At 34.7% G+C, this 16,649-nt stretch overlaps 1 protein-coding gene across 5 annotated transcripts in view; it reads right to left on the reverse strand.

Annotated features, from left to right (window-relative positions):
* DOCK7 (dedicator of cytokinesis 7) overlaps positions 1–16,649 on the reverse strand; it is a 155,418-nt gene that overhangs the window by 119,921 nt on the left and 18,848 nt on the right. For all 5 annotated transcript variants that reach the window (XM_087820488.1, XM_087820487.1, XM_087820486.1 and 2 more), the window contains exons 2-9: positions 16,533–16,638; positions 10,459–10,634; positions 10,200–10,268; positions 5,228–5,357; positions 4,919–5,131; positions 4,455–4,540; positions 1,881–1,947; positions 603–752 (exon numbers count right to left, since the gene is read on the reverse strand). In XM_087820488.1, coding sequence (XP_087676614.1) covers positions 603–752; positions 1,881–1,947; positions 4,455–4,540; positions 4,919–5,131; positions 5,228–5,357; positions 10,200–10,268; positions 10,459–10,634; positions 16,533–16,638 — 997 coding nt within the window. The remainder of the gene's footprint in view (positions 1–602; positions 753–1,880; positions 1,948–4,454; positions 4,541–4,918; positions 5,132–5,227; positions 5,358–10,199; positions 10,269–10,458; positions 10,635–16,532; positions 16,639–16,649) is intronic.

A 16,649-nucleotide genomic window follows, 5' to 3' on the forward strand; every position in this document is an offset into this window, starting at 1 on the left:
GTCAAATCATAATGCTCCATAACCTCAATAATTAAGATTTTAGTATTAGTATCATTTAGGAACTCAATAATAATATTATGGCATAGCTCCTGTGATGGTACTTTTTTAGAGGTGATTAACATTTAAATCAGTAGACTGAATAGAGCAGATTACCCTCCATGATGTGGGTGAGCCTCACCCAATTAGTTGAAGGCCACAAAGCAAAAACTGAGGTTTCTCAAAAAAGACATTCTCAAGATTACTTGGCTGAGTTTCCAGTATGTTGCTCTGTGGAATTCAAACTCAAGAGTACTACAACTCTTATGTGAAATTCCAGTCTGCCAGCCTGCCCTACAGATTTCAGACTTGCTAGCCCTTATAATCATATGAGATAATTCCTGTGTGTGTGTGTGTCTATCCTGCTTGTTTGTTGGAGAACCCTGATTAATATGACCACTAACTCAAGAAAAAATATGGTAGCCCCTCTAGTGTATGTTAAGAAATATTAAAATGAAAAAATAAGTAAAGAAAAAATCTGTGCCCATAAAAAGCTGCAACACTGATGGGAAGACAAGTATACAGACACTACAGAAATAAATAAATATATTTAACATTATTCTCACCTTTATTACAAGAAAAACATCTTGGGAAGGATAAGTAATAGAAAAAATTGCTGATCTTGCCAGGGTGGTAATGGCAGCAGGTGGTACATGTGGGCGTAATAATCCTTTCATCTGCTCAGAATTAAGGTCAAAATAAAAGTTTTCTGAAATCTAAAAAATACAATCATATATTACATTTTTAAATCTGTACATCTGATAAAAACCCACAAAAATCATACATACCCACTCTTAAGCTATTACAGATATTAAAACATTATACTATAATATACAGTTTATTATATGTCACTGACCAATCTTTACAAGTCTAAATCAAAGGAAAAGAAATATGCAAACTATTTGGGAAATATAATACAATAAATACAGTCTAAAGAATTATATCCCAAGCTCTTTTGATTAGAAATGTAACCTCTAGCCCGGCCAGGCGTGGCTCAGCGGTTGAGTGTCGATCTAGGATCCAGGCAATCAGGGTTCGATTCCTGGTCAGGGCACGTGCCCGGGTTGCGGGCTCGATCCCCAGTTGGGGGAGTGCAGGAGGCAGCCGATCAGTGACTCTCTCATCATTGATGTTTCTATCTCTCTCTCTCCCTCTCCTTTCCTCTCTCTGAAATCAATAAAGATATATTAAAAAAAGAAAAAGAAATGTAACCTCTAGTAAAGTATACAAATAAATTATTATGGAGATGAATTATCTCAAATTGTCTTTAATAATCTCAGCAGTTTTGATTTAGCAAATGCAAGTTGCTCGAGCAGAGCTCCACTGCAAAAAACCGTATTTTGACAGGAGGAGTCACTGAAGGCACTTCAAGTTTCTACTACACCTTAGACTTAGAATATGCAATTAAGGAATGCTGGGATGAGATATAATGGTAAAACTAACAGCAGTATTTAAGACAAAATATTAAAATATACGTAAATGATCTGTTGTCTAGTGAAAAACTGAAAATTATGTCAACAAAAACTCACCGTCATCATCCTTATCTTTTATAGACTGCCTAAAATGCTTTTCTTGTAGTATCTTTTCTCTTTCTTAAATTAAAAGTTGCTTCTACTACTGGCTTTTGGAATTCTTTCAATGAAATAAAAACTAGGCATCAACTAAATTATTTCGTAGTAAGAAAATATTTAACAAGTCTTAACACTTCTATTTTTCTTTTTAAAAGATCCATGTTTAGTAATTCTCAAAAAATTGTTAGTTATTTATCTTATAAGACAATTTAAAATCAGGTTTCTGAAACCTATGATTGTGACAAAAAACTATGTTTAAATCAAATATCTTACCTTTTTCTTTTCCTTGACATCATATAAAGCCAAACTTGCAAAAATGGGCTCAATTTCAATCTCAAACCTTTAGGAAGAAAATGAAGTAGTTTAAAAATAAATATAAAATACATTGCTGGAGAGAAATTCTCATTCCAATAATAATCTCAATATCTTGTACTTTTCTACATCTGTGCTACACCATCTACTCTACTCCCTTCTTCCTGAAACACACTTTCCCAGGCATATCTTTCAATTTATATCAATCATTACCTCCTCTAGGTAACCCTCCTTTATTTTTCCAGCTACAAGTAATCTCTGCCTAAATACTCATGTCATTTTAAGACTGTTTTCTGACACTAAGCACTTTCTAACCTATAATTTGGTTATTTACGTATGTGGAAGACTTTAAATAAACTTTAAAAGTAAAGACCTAATGTTTTGTTTTTCAGACTGTAAATCACATATTCAATATAAAAACTTTAGGAGATACGTAAAAATATTTGGTAGAAAATGGGAGCATCCAAAATTCCACAACATGGAGAGAACCATAATTAACAATGTAGTACCTACCCATCCAAACTTTTCTCTATGTATAAATACACTTGTTAAATAGATTACTTCTTTTAAACAAAGAATGTCACTATATACATATTTTATAGTCTGCTTTTTCAACTTAATATTTTATGGATATATTCCCATGACATAAATATTAATCTATCATTTTAAATGCTGCATACTGCTTTTCATTACATATTTTATAACTGTGTGCTTAAGTTGAGATGTCTAATTGACTTCCACAAACAATGACTTACATTTAGTAAACACTCTGTAAATATTTGCTGAATGAAAAAAAATGTAATAGGAGGTTAACTAAAACTCCAGTGGTTATCAACCAAGGACTAATTTGCCTCCAAGGAGACATCTGGCAATGTCTACAAAAGTTTTTGGTTATCATTACTGCAGGATTATTACTGGCATTTATTGAGCAGCAGCCAAGAATGTAGCTAACTTTTTTACATTGTATAGGAGGGCCCCGGACTACAAATAATTATCCCCAAAAGAAACCCCACACCCATTAGTAGTCACTTTGTTTTCCCCAACTCCTCCAGCCCTAAGCAACCACCAATACCAATCTCTTTCTCTCTCTTTCTCTCTCTCTCTCCCCCTTTCCTCTCTCTAAAAATCAATTAAAAAAAGAAAAAGAAAAAAAAGAAAGAAAATGTGGTATATACACATTGGAATATTATTCAGCCATATAAAGGAATGGAGTACTGATACAAGCTACAACATAGATGGACCTTGCAAACATGCTACGTGCAAGCAGCCAGACACAAAGGAACACATATTGTATAATTCCATTTATATGAATTATGCAGAATAGGCAAACTCATAGAAACAGAAAGCAAATTAGTGGTCACCGGGGGCAGAGAGAATAGGGAGTGACTGCTAATTGGTTTTATAATGGATCAAATTGTGCATGCACACCCAAATTCGTATGTTGAAGCCCTAACTCCTAACTGTGACTATATTTAGGGATAGGGTCTTTAAGTAGGTAATTAAGGTTAAATGAGATCATAAAGGTGAAGCTCTAATCCAGTATGACTGTCTTTATAAAAAGAAGAGACGCCAGAGATGACACTCTCTCATACAGAAACAAAGGAAAGGCCATGCAAGAAGGTGGCCATCTGCAAGCCAGGAAGAGAGGCCTCACCGAAAACCAACCCTACCAGCACCTTGATCTTCACAGTCCCCAAAACTGTGAGAAAATGAATTTCTGTTGTTTAAGCCACCCGATATATGGTATTTTGCTATGGAAGCCCAAGCAGACTACTATTAGGTATGGAGTTTATTTCTGAGGTGATGAATATGTTCTGGAATTAGATAGTAGTGATAGTTGCACAACTCTGTGAATATACTAAAAACCACTGACCTGTACACTTTAAAAGGGTGAATTTTATGACATGTAAACTATATTATAATAAAGCTGTTTTTTAAAAAAAAGATTATGTCAGGTGTCCAGATATTCAAAAGGCTCAATGCACTAAATCTAACAGGTTTCTAGATAAATCTAATTAAATATATGAAGAGCATAGCTTTTGTTTTTCATAGCATGGTTGCATGAGTATGCCAGTTAACCTCTGCTAATGTTTTTGAAATCTAGTTTCCTCATTTGTAAAATGGAGAAAATAATATCTATCTTATAGAATTACTCTGAAGACAGCATGAAACAAAATTAGAGAAAGCACTTTGTGAAGCAGAATATAAATGTGAATATATATTTAACTTTTTTAAAGAAGGAAAAAAATAGGTACTTCAAATGAACAAAGCCTACCATGTAACAAATGCACAATCAATTCTTTAAGGAAAAAGATACTTTGTCTTTATATTCCCCAAGCCAAGAACAGTAGCTGGTAACTCTAGAGAAAGGTATTTCAATGGTTTTTTCAAGTTATAAAACTAACTGTACAGCTGTGGCAAAGTGTCACTTTCATCAGTGAGCCAAAAATGCTCTAAAGCTCAGCTTTAGAAGAACAATACTTCTCAAAAGGACACAGTAAACAAAAGGACACAGTAAACAAAATAAATACTCACTTGAGTGATAAACACTTGACAAGAAGTCTTTGACCAAAATGTTCTTTGGGCACATCAGGAACACTAAGTCGTTCTATTGGCTCTTCCTACAAATTGACAAACACCACCAAAATGAATATGCTTCTCATATTTCAACCCTTTACAATTTCTTTAAGAACCTATTTTATTAATACTTTTAGTCTTCACAATTGAACATAAAATAGAATGACCTATTTATTCTAGAACAGAGAAGTCATTAGATCATAAGTGTGCTAAATTCAGTTACTCATTAAGAATAAATCCACTAGAATAAAGAGTATATTTCAATAAATCCACTAGAATAAAGAGTATATTTCATTTACAAAAATTATAGCTATGTTTCAGTTAAGTTTTATTCCCTACATTATTATAGTACTATATACAATTCATACTCCCAGAATATCTATTTCACTGTTATTTGCTTCTTTAGTTCCAAATAACTATACCTCATCTGGTGATGGATGCAAACCAAAGAGTTCCTTGTGACGGTTTGATTTCCTTTGGTCATCATTCTGACGGTCTATTTCTTCATTTGGAGTTCGATCAAGTAAATTGGGAAGCAGAGCATCAGGAAGTGAATTTTTCAAGTCAAAAATACTGCAGGCCCAGCTACCCCTTGGAGTATCATCTATTGACATTGAACGTCTTTTAAGATCATCCTGTCATGCACATTAAAAATAAATATATTAATTAATGAATAAAACATAAACTATTTTAAAATAACATCTTATAGTCATTTAAAATAAAAGTATTACTTGCTCATCCTGGTAGTTGCTGCCATCTGGAGCTTCATCAGATTCAAAGACCTGTTTTGGCAAACCTTTTTGCCTTTCTTTCTGTTTATCTAATGTATTGGGATTAAATCCTGTTCCCAGTTTATGATATCTATTCAAAATAAAAGTTAAATAAATATCAATTTTTGAAATTTTTTCACTTTTTCATCATTATATAAGCCAAATATTCTCTGAATTATTTCTTTACATAATAAAGATATATTCTAGCAGTTTTGATGTGTTAAGCATTTAACCAGAGGTTTAAGAAAACTTCCAGTCAAAGTTCTTATAATCCAACTAGAGAGCAGATTATGAGTTTCCAGAAGTAAATCATATTCTCCTTCTTTTCATGACAACTATGTGTATATAATTTAAAGTTGTACTTTCAATTCAGAGAACAGATCAGTAAAAAGAAAGGGTAGGAAGCCAGTTTAAGAATAAATGAGAGATTGCATTAATAATAATATAAAGTTTTAAAAGGCAAAAAATAGGAAAAGCACTGAATCTTAAAATTTCAAATAGCCAAAATATTTTTGCTATATCTCATTAGGTAGAGAAAATCTTTTTCTTAAAAAAAAAAAAAAAAATCTTTATTGATTTCAGAGAGAGAAAGGGAGAGGGAGAGACAAAGTTGAAACATCAATGATGAGAGAGTCGTCATTGATCGGCTGCGAGCCCGCAACCCGGGCATGCACCCTGACCGGGAATCGAACTGTGATCTCCTGGATCCTAGGTTGATAAAAGCTCAACCGCTGAGGCACACCCAGCTGGGCAGGTATAGAAAATCTTAAACAACCTAAAGCTGCAGGCTTTTAAAATGAAAACATTAAGCTCTACGTTACTATATACATATATTATTTAATCAACATATATTGTTACACCCTTAATGCAACCTTCTTTCCTAACAACCCAATATACAACAACATCAAAGAGAAATGCTAACATCAAAGAGCAATTACTGTTCCACAGCTCATATAGTCAAACAGGGTAAAATTCTTTTTTTTTTTAAAAAAACATATCTTTATTGATTTCAGAGAGAGGAAAAGGAGGGGGAGAGAGAGATAGAAACATCAATGATGAGAGAGTCATTGATTGGCTAGCCCGCAACCCAGGCATGTGCCCTGACCAGGAATCGAACCCCGATTGCCTGGATCCTAGGTCGACGCTCAACTGCTGAGCCACGCCCCAGGCTGGGTAAATTTCTAATTGGAGAAAAAACAATTATGATTACGAGATGATATGCTTCCTGCTATCAGACAATTTATGAAATAGTAAAGAATCAAATTTGATATGAATCATTTATATTATGTCCTGTTACTAAAGATATTAAAATGGAAGCTACACTGTTATTTATAATTATTATTATTAGTACCACCATTCAAACCATCAGCGAGTGCCAACTGAGCACCTAATTTTGTAGGGTGTCATGGACTGTGGCCCTAAGAAGCATCCCCAACTTGCATAAAAGACAGTGCTCTATGCTTGTATTATTTGTAACAGTGCCACCTAGCACAAGTTCAACTAAAATAAAATGAATATTCCTTTAGGGAAAAAAATAGAAACATGATATTCACATCACAGCATAGTGACAAAATGAAAGCAAGCGTTTTTCTCTGGAAGAACTAAAATAAAGGTACTCCACATAGTAACATGAAAAGTAGTATTCAGAAGCAGATGCTTTAAGCTTTCATGAAACATTTAGAATGCCTTAATTTGTAAGTTGGCATATCTAAGCTGCTCTAATAAACCAGAATAGTGTTGCATTCTACCTCCTCTATGTTCTAAAAACTGACATTATAAAATTCAAGAGAGCCGCCTGGCCAGCATGGCTCAGCAGTTGAGCATCGACCTAAGATGCAGGAAATTGAGGTTTGATCCCTGGTCAGGGCACATGCCGGGGTTGTGGGCTCGATCCCCAGTGGGAGGCATGCAGGAGGCAGCTGATCAATGACTCTCTCATCATTGATGTTTCTATTTTTCTCTCCCTCCCTCTAACTTCCTCTCTCTGAAATCAATAAAGACATATTTAAAAAAAAACACCTCAAGACAGCTGAGGAGAATGAAATGATTCATGACCAATACTCTTTTATATATTACCATTCTGTCCTCTGGTTAACTGCTATAAGGCTCTACATGATTACCCATCCAACCTGCTCCCCCCACACACTACCATTCCTATGACCTCCTATTTTGACATTCTCACCCTCATTTATTCTGTTGCAGCCACACTGACCTCTTTGCTATTCCTTGAACATTCCTAGCATGCTTCCAATATGAAGCCTTTGCATAAACTATTTTTCCCTCTGCCCAATACACTCTTTCCCCAGATATCCAAAGGGCTCACTCTCTTAATTCCTTCAGGTCTTCACTCAAATTCATCTTTATCAGTAAGGCCTCTTCTGATTACTCATATGTAGTAGAAAATTTAGCCTGTCTTCATGGCTCTCCCTATCCCCCTCACCCTACATTTTTTTCTCCACAAGACTTACATCCATCAAATCTAGTATATATTTATCTGCGTTTATTGTCCATTGCCCTCATCCCCAACAAGAATGGAAGCTCCATGTGGACAGGAAGTTAGTTTTACTGATTGCTGTATCATCACTGCTTAGTCTAGTGCATGGCACATACTAGACTCAATAAGTACTTATTGAATGAATAAATAAATGAAGCATTTTCTGTCCTTTCTCCTTTGTGCTGAATTATGGAAGATTCGTGGCTTCATCTATTCCACTCTTCCATCACTTCTACTCTGTCATTAAGCCCATCTGTTGAGTTTTTAATATTTTTTACTGAACAAAATTTTAATTTTCAAAGATAACTAGTTGATATTTGTCTGGTTAGCATATCTGTTCACATCTCCTTGAAGATATTAATTATACTTATGTGTCCTGATACACAGCCCATTAACTATTTCATAATTATTGGTTTTTATTTGTAGTTTGATAACTTTTTTTCAAATGCAATGGTTTTCATCAAATAGTTGACAATTCAGGGTTCTATACTTATTTTTTAACTTGTATCCCCATATCTGAATGGAAATACTGTATCTACTCAATCCAGTCCATGCCCAGTAGTTATGAGAAGAGGCCAATCATGCTGCCGGGCAGTCCACCAGTACCTAGTCTTCCGGGTATAAGAGCTTCTTCTTCTCCCAAGAATTGCCCTCCCTGGGCACTATACTATCAACTCAAGCTCCCATAATTACTGCTCTGTAAAAAGGCAGATACCTTTGTTGCCACAGTGCATATACATGGTACAGGGGGTTCCAAAGTAAATGAATGCCCAACAGTTACCCAGGATCCTCTTCGATTGCCTGCATTCACTGCTTCTGAGCTTAAAACACTATATACAGGGTGTGGCAAAAATATGTTTACAGTTGCAATTATGGGGAACACAGAATTTATTTTTGTATTATTATTTATTATTTTCCATACAAACTGTAAACCTACTTTTGCCCAACCCTATATGGTGTTTTGTACATATATAGCTTCTGCATATATCTTCTTAAATTATTCTGTACTATGGCTTTCTTTTATGCTCCAATCATACCTCTCTTCTATCTTTCAGGGACACTTTAAAACTTTGGGGGGGGAAAGGCGAAAAATATAAACAATAAAATGGCAATAAATACATATCTATCAACAACTGAATCTAAAAATCAAACTAAACGAACAAGCAGAATAGAAACAGACTCATAGATACAGAGAACATTTTGACAGTTGCCAGGTGGGAGGGAGGTTGGGGGGAAAAGGTGAAGGGATTTAGAAGTACAAATTAATAGTTATAGTGTAGTCATGGGGAGTAAAGTACAGCATAGGGAATATAGTCAATAATATTCTAATAACTATGTATGGCGTCAGATGGGTATGAGATTTTTCAGGATGATTTATATGTCTAATCACTGGGGTATACACCTGAAACTAATATAATATTGTATGTTGACTGTAATTGAAAAATAAAAAACTTCTAGTCTATCAAAAGTATACTTTTTGTCTTCCACTTACCACTGCAGATAATAAATAACATCTAGTATAACAAAAAAATATAGAATTTGATGCCCCTATGTTCTAATCTGACTATCTCACTATTTGGCTGTGGGACCTCAAAAAATTTACATGACTACTCTGAGGCTAAGCTACTTTTCTGTTGGAACTTTAAATGAGATGCATGTAAAGTGACCAATAAAATGACCATCACACAGTAAATACCCATAAACATTAACTACCTTACCCTGTTTCCTAACTCAAGGCTGGCAACACCATGATTAGAATTAAGTAGTAGATTCCACGATTCTAGGTTACTATGGTGTACAACTAATCTCTTTTTATTAAGATTTCTGATTATAAGTTTCCAACATACATGCATAGAGGTAAAGACTTTTGAGTTATCTGACAGAGGAACAGTTTTCTTCACTAATGTCTAAAATCTGGCTATTGAAATACTTATCAAAATTTTAAGTCCATGAAAACAGCTCTTCTTTATAAAGAGTAGCAGTCTGTGCTTTTATTAGGTCACACTAAAACTAAAAAAGCATGTAAGCAGTATCCCCGAGAGTAATGCTTAGCACAATATTAAACCCAGTGAAATAAGACGGCAGCCATAAGGGCAAAATGATAAGCAATAGATACATCACTGTTGCTAGTACAATTGAGCACAGAGTACTTCATTTCTGATGACTATAGTGTCATAAAAGAATTCACTACTTCAGTTATATTTCCTTTAAAAAAATAAGTCTTAAAAGTTTCATATAAAGACTCCTCACAAACCTATTATTTTATAAGAAAAGTAAGTAAAAGTAATTTGTGGAACTCCAAAAGAGAAGATATTTTTGAGATTCTTCAGCTTTTTGTTTAAATAAATTTTCAGGTCTCATAATTATTATTAATTTACCTTAATCCATTTATAGATCTTACTCAGTATTTTTAAATATTATAATAAACATATAACTTACTTTCTGATCACAATTGCCCAGTCTTCTGTATAACTTCTTATACAATCTCTAACATGCGGATCCATTTCACTATTTTAAAAAAGAAAACATATTTGTAATTTAGACAGGAAAGCAGTGATGTTGGTGAGTTTGGCTGCCACAGCTCTAGTTTGTATAACAAAAAATACCCCCACCACAAGAAATAGGATATAAATGAAATAATAGAAGGTAGCCTGTCTGTAGTTACACTGAAACCAAAAATAGGTAAACGACTCCCTACCTTTCTTCAGGTACAGCTGAAACAAGGGTTCTGCAGTCCCTAGGACTATAAACAACTTCAATATCATCTGGAGGGAATTCAATCAAGTCCCTTAAAGGCCCAGAATCCACAGCTAAAGGATGAGTAATGAGGTAATCTTCCAAATCCACTGGATCCACTGCTTCCGTAAGGGGCACCTTTATAAAAGGGCGGGGGGGGGGGGGGGAGGGAGTGGAAGGGAATAAAAGATGAATGGAAAGGAAGAGGTGACTATTTAGAACTTCAAAACTTTAAGCAAAAAATTTTTATTTTTTAAAATATAATGTTTTAAACCTAGTTATTTCTCAATTTTCAACAGATGCACTAAAGAAACCAGAAGGTGTTGACCTTCTAATACTCCTTCATGTTTTGGGTTATACTCTCTTTAATCCTCTTGCTTAGACTTTACCCATACCTCTCATGTAAATCCAGTAATGATCATTAACAGTTTTATAATACTTTACAGTGACAAAATGCTCACTGGAAAAATTCATTTTTCTTTTTTATATCTTTGGAATTTTCATTGCTAAGTTTCTAAGCAGTACTTTTATTTCATTTGTTGCTATTGTTGATTATCCTAGTAAAAATATATAACCAGACTGTGGTAGGCTGAAAAATGGGCCTCCAAAAAATCTCCACATACCAACCCACGGACGGACCTTTCATGGCAAAAAAGATAAAAAATAAAAGGTGTGATCTATAATGTGGACATTATCCTGAATTATCTGAGTGAGTCTTAAATGCAATCATATACATCCTTATATGAAGACAGAGGGAGAGTTGGGCCACACAGAGAAAACCATATAAAGACAAAGCCAAGAGAGATCGGAAGATTCTGGCCTTAAAGATAGAAGTGATGCAGTTAAAAGCAGCCACTAGAATCTGGAAGAGGCAAGAAACTAAATCTCTCCTAGACCCTCCAAAGGGAGTATGGTCTTGCCAAAACCTTGATTTCAGCCCATTGATGCTGATTTCAGACTTCTGGACTTAAGAACTGTGAGAAAATAAATTTCTTTTGTTTTATGCCACCCAGTTTGTGGTAAGTTATTAAACAGCAGCCAAAGGAAACTAATAAACAGATCCTATTAAAACTTTCTATTAGTAATAACAGAATGCTCAGGGCATTTCTTAGCCAAGTTGAAAATATACTTTTTACTAAGACACCCAACTTCAGACTCAAGAAAGAAAAAATATTCAGGCAAAAATATGAAGGATTATATAACAAATGTGTAGAAGTGGACCAATAAAAATAAAAACATGTTATTTCTTAAGATGTTTGAAAAAAACACCAAAACCTCCTCTGTGCAGGTATGTGTTACTTAAAAAGAAGGTGTTTTAATCTATGCTTCTTTAGACTGAACAACTAGTAACAGGTAGAGCAACATTTTAAAGATATTAAGTAAAATAATGAAAGATCAGCACATCATAAACACTCAAAAGATAGTAGCTATTATTATTATCATTATGTTTTCTCATTTAAATTTCTCCCAAGCCCTACAAGTTAGAGATAATTACTATTTTAATTGTACGAATAAAGGTATTTGTACTCAGAGTTAAACAACTTCTGAAAATAAAACAGCCACAAAATGATAGAAAAATTTTTTTCTCAGAGATAAATTTATTGAAATATTCACATATTTATGATTTTTAATATGCACAATAGAGCAAAATTTAAAACTGAGTCTTCAAGCTCTAAAATTCATGAGTTTTTCCTCTCATAAGCATTCTATCTTACCTATTCTATCAAGTACATAATACACTATGATGATGTTCTTAATAGAGGAAAAGAAGCAATTCAACAGGGAAAGGGAAATCTTTTTCAAGCATTATTGCTGGAACAATTGGATATCTATCTATATGGGGGGGAGGGAATGAGTGGCAAGTTAGCAAGTAAAAAAGTACTCAACATTGAAAATCACTAGGGGGTACACTTCCACTTCTGGGGCAATGGAGTAGGCATATTTTCCCTATTTTTCCCACTAATTACAACTACAAAGCTCAGATATTATATATAAAATAAACATAAGATGATTCTGGAAGGTGGAGAGAAAAGGGCAGACCAGCAGAGACCTTGAGACCTAAGGAACAGCACAATTTCTTTCTGCCTTATATACTCCAGAATTGTAGCTAAAGAATCCCGCCACCCAGAAACACCAAGGAGTACAGTGGGGGAGGGGGGCACCAAAACAAAAGCCTGTTCTCCCCAGCCAAAAGGACCAAGAAAGGGGCAGCCTAGCACAATAGAAACTTGTAGACAATAACTCCTCTACTCCAGCTACACATCACATGAAAAACTGTGGTGCCAGTCATATTCATACCAGCGAAGGCCAAATGAGGAGCTAGACTTCACCTTCACCAAGCTGTAACAAGGCACCCTGACGCTACAACCAGCATGATGTCAGAAAAGTCAGAGTGGGGAGCTGAGACTTTCATACCTACTGGGAAGTAATGAGCCCCCACCCAGTGTCACTGGAGACTACACAGGGAATTTGGACATCAACTCCCATTGTCAGAGGAGCTCTATACATAATGTAATACCTAGAGGGTAAAGGGACAAAAAGGTACATAAGACTTCTACACTTCACTCAAATGGGTAAAATGTCACCATCAGTAGTGTGATAGGTATATATAATATAACACCTTAAGCAACCACTAAAAAAAGGCTATACAAAGATAGGCACTCAACAACATTATAGATAAATCAAAATGGAATTCTAAAAAATGTTCAGGTAACTCACAAGACAAGAAAAAGAAAGTAGAGAAATAAAAACAGAGAGAACAAACAAAAATGAAAATGGCAGATTAAAGTCCTAGCAACCAATAACATTCTATTGAAATGGTCTACATATACCAAAAAAAGATGAGACTAGCAGAACCAATTTTAAAACATGACCTACATATATAGTATACCAAAAAACTCACTTCAAATAAGACAATATAAAGAGGTTGAGAATAAAAGGATGGAAAAAGATATACCATGAATACATTAATCAAAAGAAAGCAGAAGTGGCTACATTAATATCAGATAAAGTAGACTTCAGAGCAAAGACAAGCAGTATATAAAGAGGTACATTACCTGATGATAACAGATATGATCCACCAAGAAAACATAGCAATCTTATATGAGTATGTATTAAACAGCAGAGCTATAAACTGTGTGAAAAGCAAAAACTGATAGAACTAAAAGGAGAAATAAGACATATCTACAGTTATAGCTGATGTCATGATGTTTCTCTCAACAACTGAAAGACAATCAGACAGAATCAACAAGGATATGGTAAACCTCAAAAACACTATTAACTAGCAGGATCTAATTGACATTATAGAACAGTCCACTCAATCACAACAGAATCAACACTCTTTTCAGAATAATGCCAAAAAAGCATATACCAAGCTGGATCATACCCAGACCCATAAGACAAACCTTAACAAATTTAAAAGAATTAAAACTATACAGTGTGTTCTCTACCCAAAATGTAATCAAACTAGAAATTAGCAACAGAAAGATAACAGGAAAATCTCCAAACACTTGGGTGCAAAACAACACACTTGCAAATAATCTATGAGTCATAGAAGTCTGAAAAGTGAAAATTTAAAAATACATAGAACTAAATAAAAATACAACATGAAATTTGTGGGAGGAGGGAAATGCAAATCAAAAACATGAAATATTCACATTCACTATGATGGCTATTATTTTTAAAAATGGAAAGCAACAAGTATAGGAGAGGATATGGAGAAATCGGAAGCTTTGTACATTGCTGGTGCAAGTGTAAAATGGTACAGTAGCTGTGAAAAACAGTTTGGTGTCCTGAAAAAAAATACCAAAAAAACAAAGAATTACCATATGATCCACCAATCCACTTCTTGGTATATATTCCCCAAAATTAAAATAAAGACTCAAACAGATTTTGCACACTCATGTTCACAGCAGCGTTATTACTCATAGCCAAAAGGTGGAAACGACCCAATGTCCATCAACAGATGAATGGATAAACAAAACGAGATATACACACACAATGACATATTATTTAGCCTTAAAAAGGAATGAAATTCTAACACCATATAACATGGATGAACCTTGAAGACATTATGCTGAGTAAAATAAGCCAGACACAAAAAGACAAATATTGTACAATTCTATTTATATGAGGTACATAGAACAGACACATTCATAGAGATAGAAAATAGAGGTTACCAGGGATTGAGAGGAGGGAGAATAGGGAGCTATTGTTTAATGGGTATAGGGTTTCAGTTTGGGACAGTAAAAAAGTTCTGGAAATGGATAGTGGCAATAGTTGCACAACACTGTGAATGAACTTAATACCACTGAATTATACATTTAGAAGTGAATTGGTAAATTTTAATGTTATGTATATTTTACCACCAGATAGGTAGGTAGGTAGGTAGGTAGGTAGGTAGGTAGGTAGATAAAATATTCTTAAAAGAACATTTTTTTAAAACTCAAGTCAATGCTTCTCCACCCAGGTATTATTTTGGGAGTAGAATACCTTTCAGGATTTTTTTTTTTTTTTAATGTATCTTTTATAGATTTCAGAGAGAGGAAGGGAGAGGGAGAGAGAGAGAGGAACACCAATGATGAGAGAGTCATTGATCGGTTGCCTCCAGCTTGTCCCTTACTAGAGACTGAGTCCGCAACCAGGGCAAGTGCCTCGACTGGGAATCAAACCTTGATCTCCTGGACCATAGGTTGATGCTCAACAGCAGAGCCACGCCAGCCAGGCGTAAGTATCACAAATGAACATTCAATGAAAATAGTGACAAAAGTTGGGAGTCCTTACGTGTCTAATTTAAAAATCTTTCCTCAAAGAAGGACCAATCATATCAAGAGTGTTAGGGTAGGATAGGAAGCTATGACACTTTCTTAAAAACACTAAATCATATAGAAGATATATGATCTTGTTTCCATAACTCACAGAGAAGGTCACTGGCTTTCTAGGTATAATGTTAGCTAGATCTGGATCAAGGAAAACAAGTTTATTTTTCCTATAACTGTCTCTATTTTCTCTGATGCCCATGGGGAGACAGCAGCCTCGGTTAGTCTTGGGATGTAGTTATGAGCTGCTTACAACTATAAATTATTTTACAAGACTCCAACAGAAGATCCTGTATTTACTGACAAAAGAGAGGAGATTGCAAAATGATTTTATAAGAGAGAAGTGATAGGCAGTAGGCAGGGTTAAAGAGTGACAAAGAGAAGCAACAGTGAAGCACTATAGAATCTCTCACATGCAATGTGAGAACTTGAGGTAAGCTTCAGCAGTCACTGCATTGGAATTTCAGTTGACATGTTTAGTGTGAAGACCTCTTTCAGGCCTCTGCAGTGTGCCATCAAAACTTCTGGCATTTAATTAGTGGTTGTTTCGGGCTGGGGAAAAAGGGATAAAAGGGTCATTATAGCTAAAGAGTTGTGTGTTTTCTGAGGTGATGCAAATGTTCTAACTTGACTGTGGTGATGGTTGCACATATCTACAAACATATTAAATCCACTGCATTGTAAATTAAACGGGTGAATTGTATGGTATGTGAATTAAATCTCAATAAAGTTGTTAAAAAAAAAAAAAAAGGGTTGAACCAGAATCTAATCAGTTCCAGGAAATAAAGAAGTAGAAAAACAAGTCTATAAGGAAGAAATTTCAAAAATGCTGAAACAGAATCTAATCAGTTACAGGAAGTGCAAGAGATAGAAAAATAAGTCTTCAAGGAAGCAAACACAAAATCCAAAAGGCATGAAATTCTACAAGACAATTAATCAAATTTCCTCAACAAGTCAATGGCATAAAAACAAAGTTAAAATTTCAGTGTTGTTTAAATCTTGAACATAGTTTCAGAACTGACTAGGAAATCAGTAACTTCTATAACACCTCCTAACACTCTCCTCCAACTAAAATTTCAGGCAAGAATGAGGAAACAATAAATAAGGTTATGAAACTAGTGGTGCTACCTAATCTACTAGCTCTTATCTTTCCACTATTTTTCCATGGCCTAGTCAGTAATACACCAGTAACATATCATATTTTAAATACGCTACTTACTGTGGTATGATGGGATATATTGCCAACAATATTGAGGTTTTTAAGCAGTTGGGGAGAACCACTGTATTGTCCAGAGATCTGCTTCCTAACTTCAGCAGCCACAGTTCTATAACAAAG

This window comes from Miniopterus natalensis, chromosome 9 (genome assembly GCF_054644295.1).
Source record: "Miniopterus natalensis isolate mMinNat1 chromosome 9, mMinNat1.hap1, whole genome shotgun sequence".
Classification (NCBI taxonomy): Eukaryota; Metazoa; Chordata; class Mammalia; order Chiroptera; family Miniopteridae; genus Miniopterus; species Miniopterus natalensis.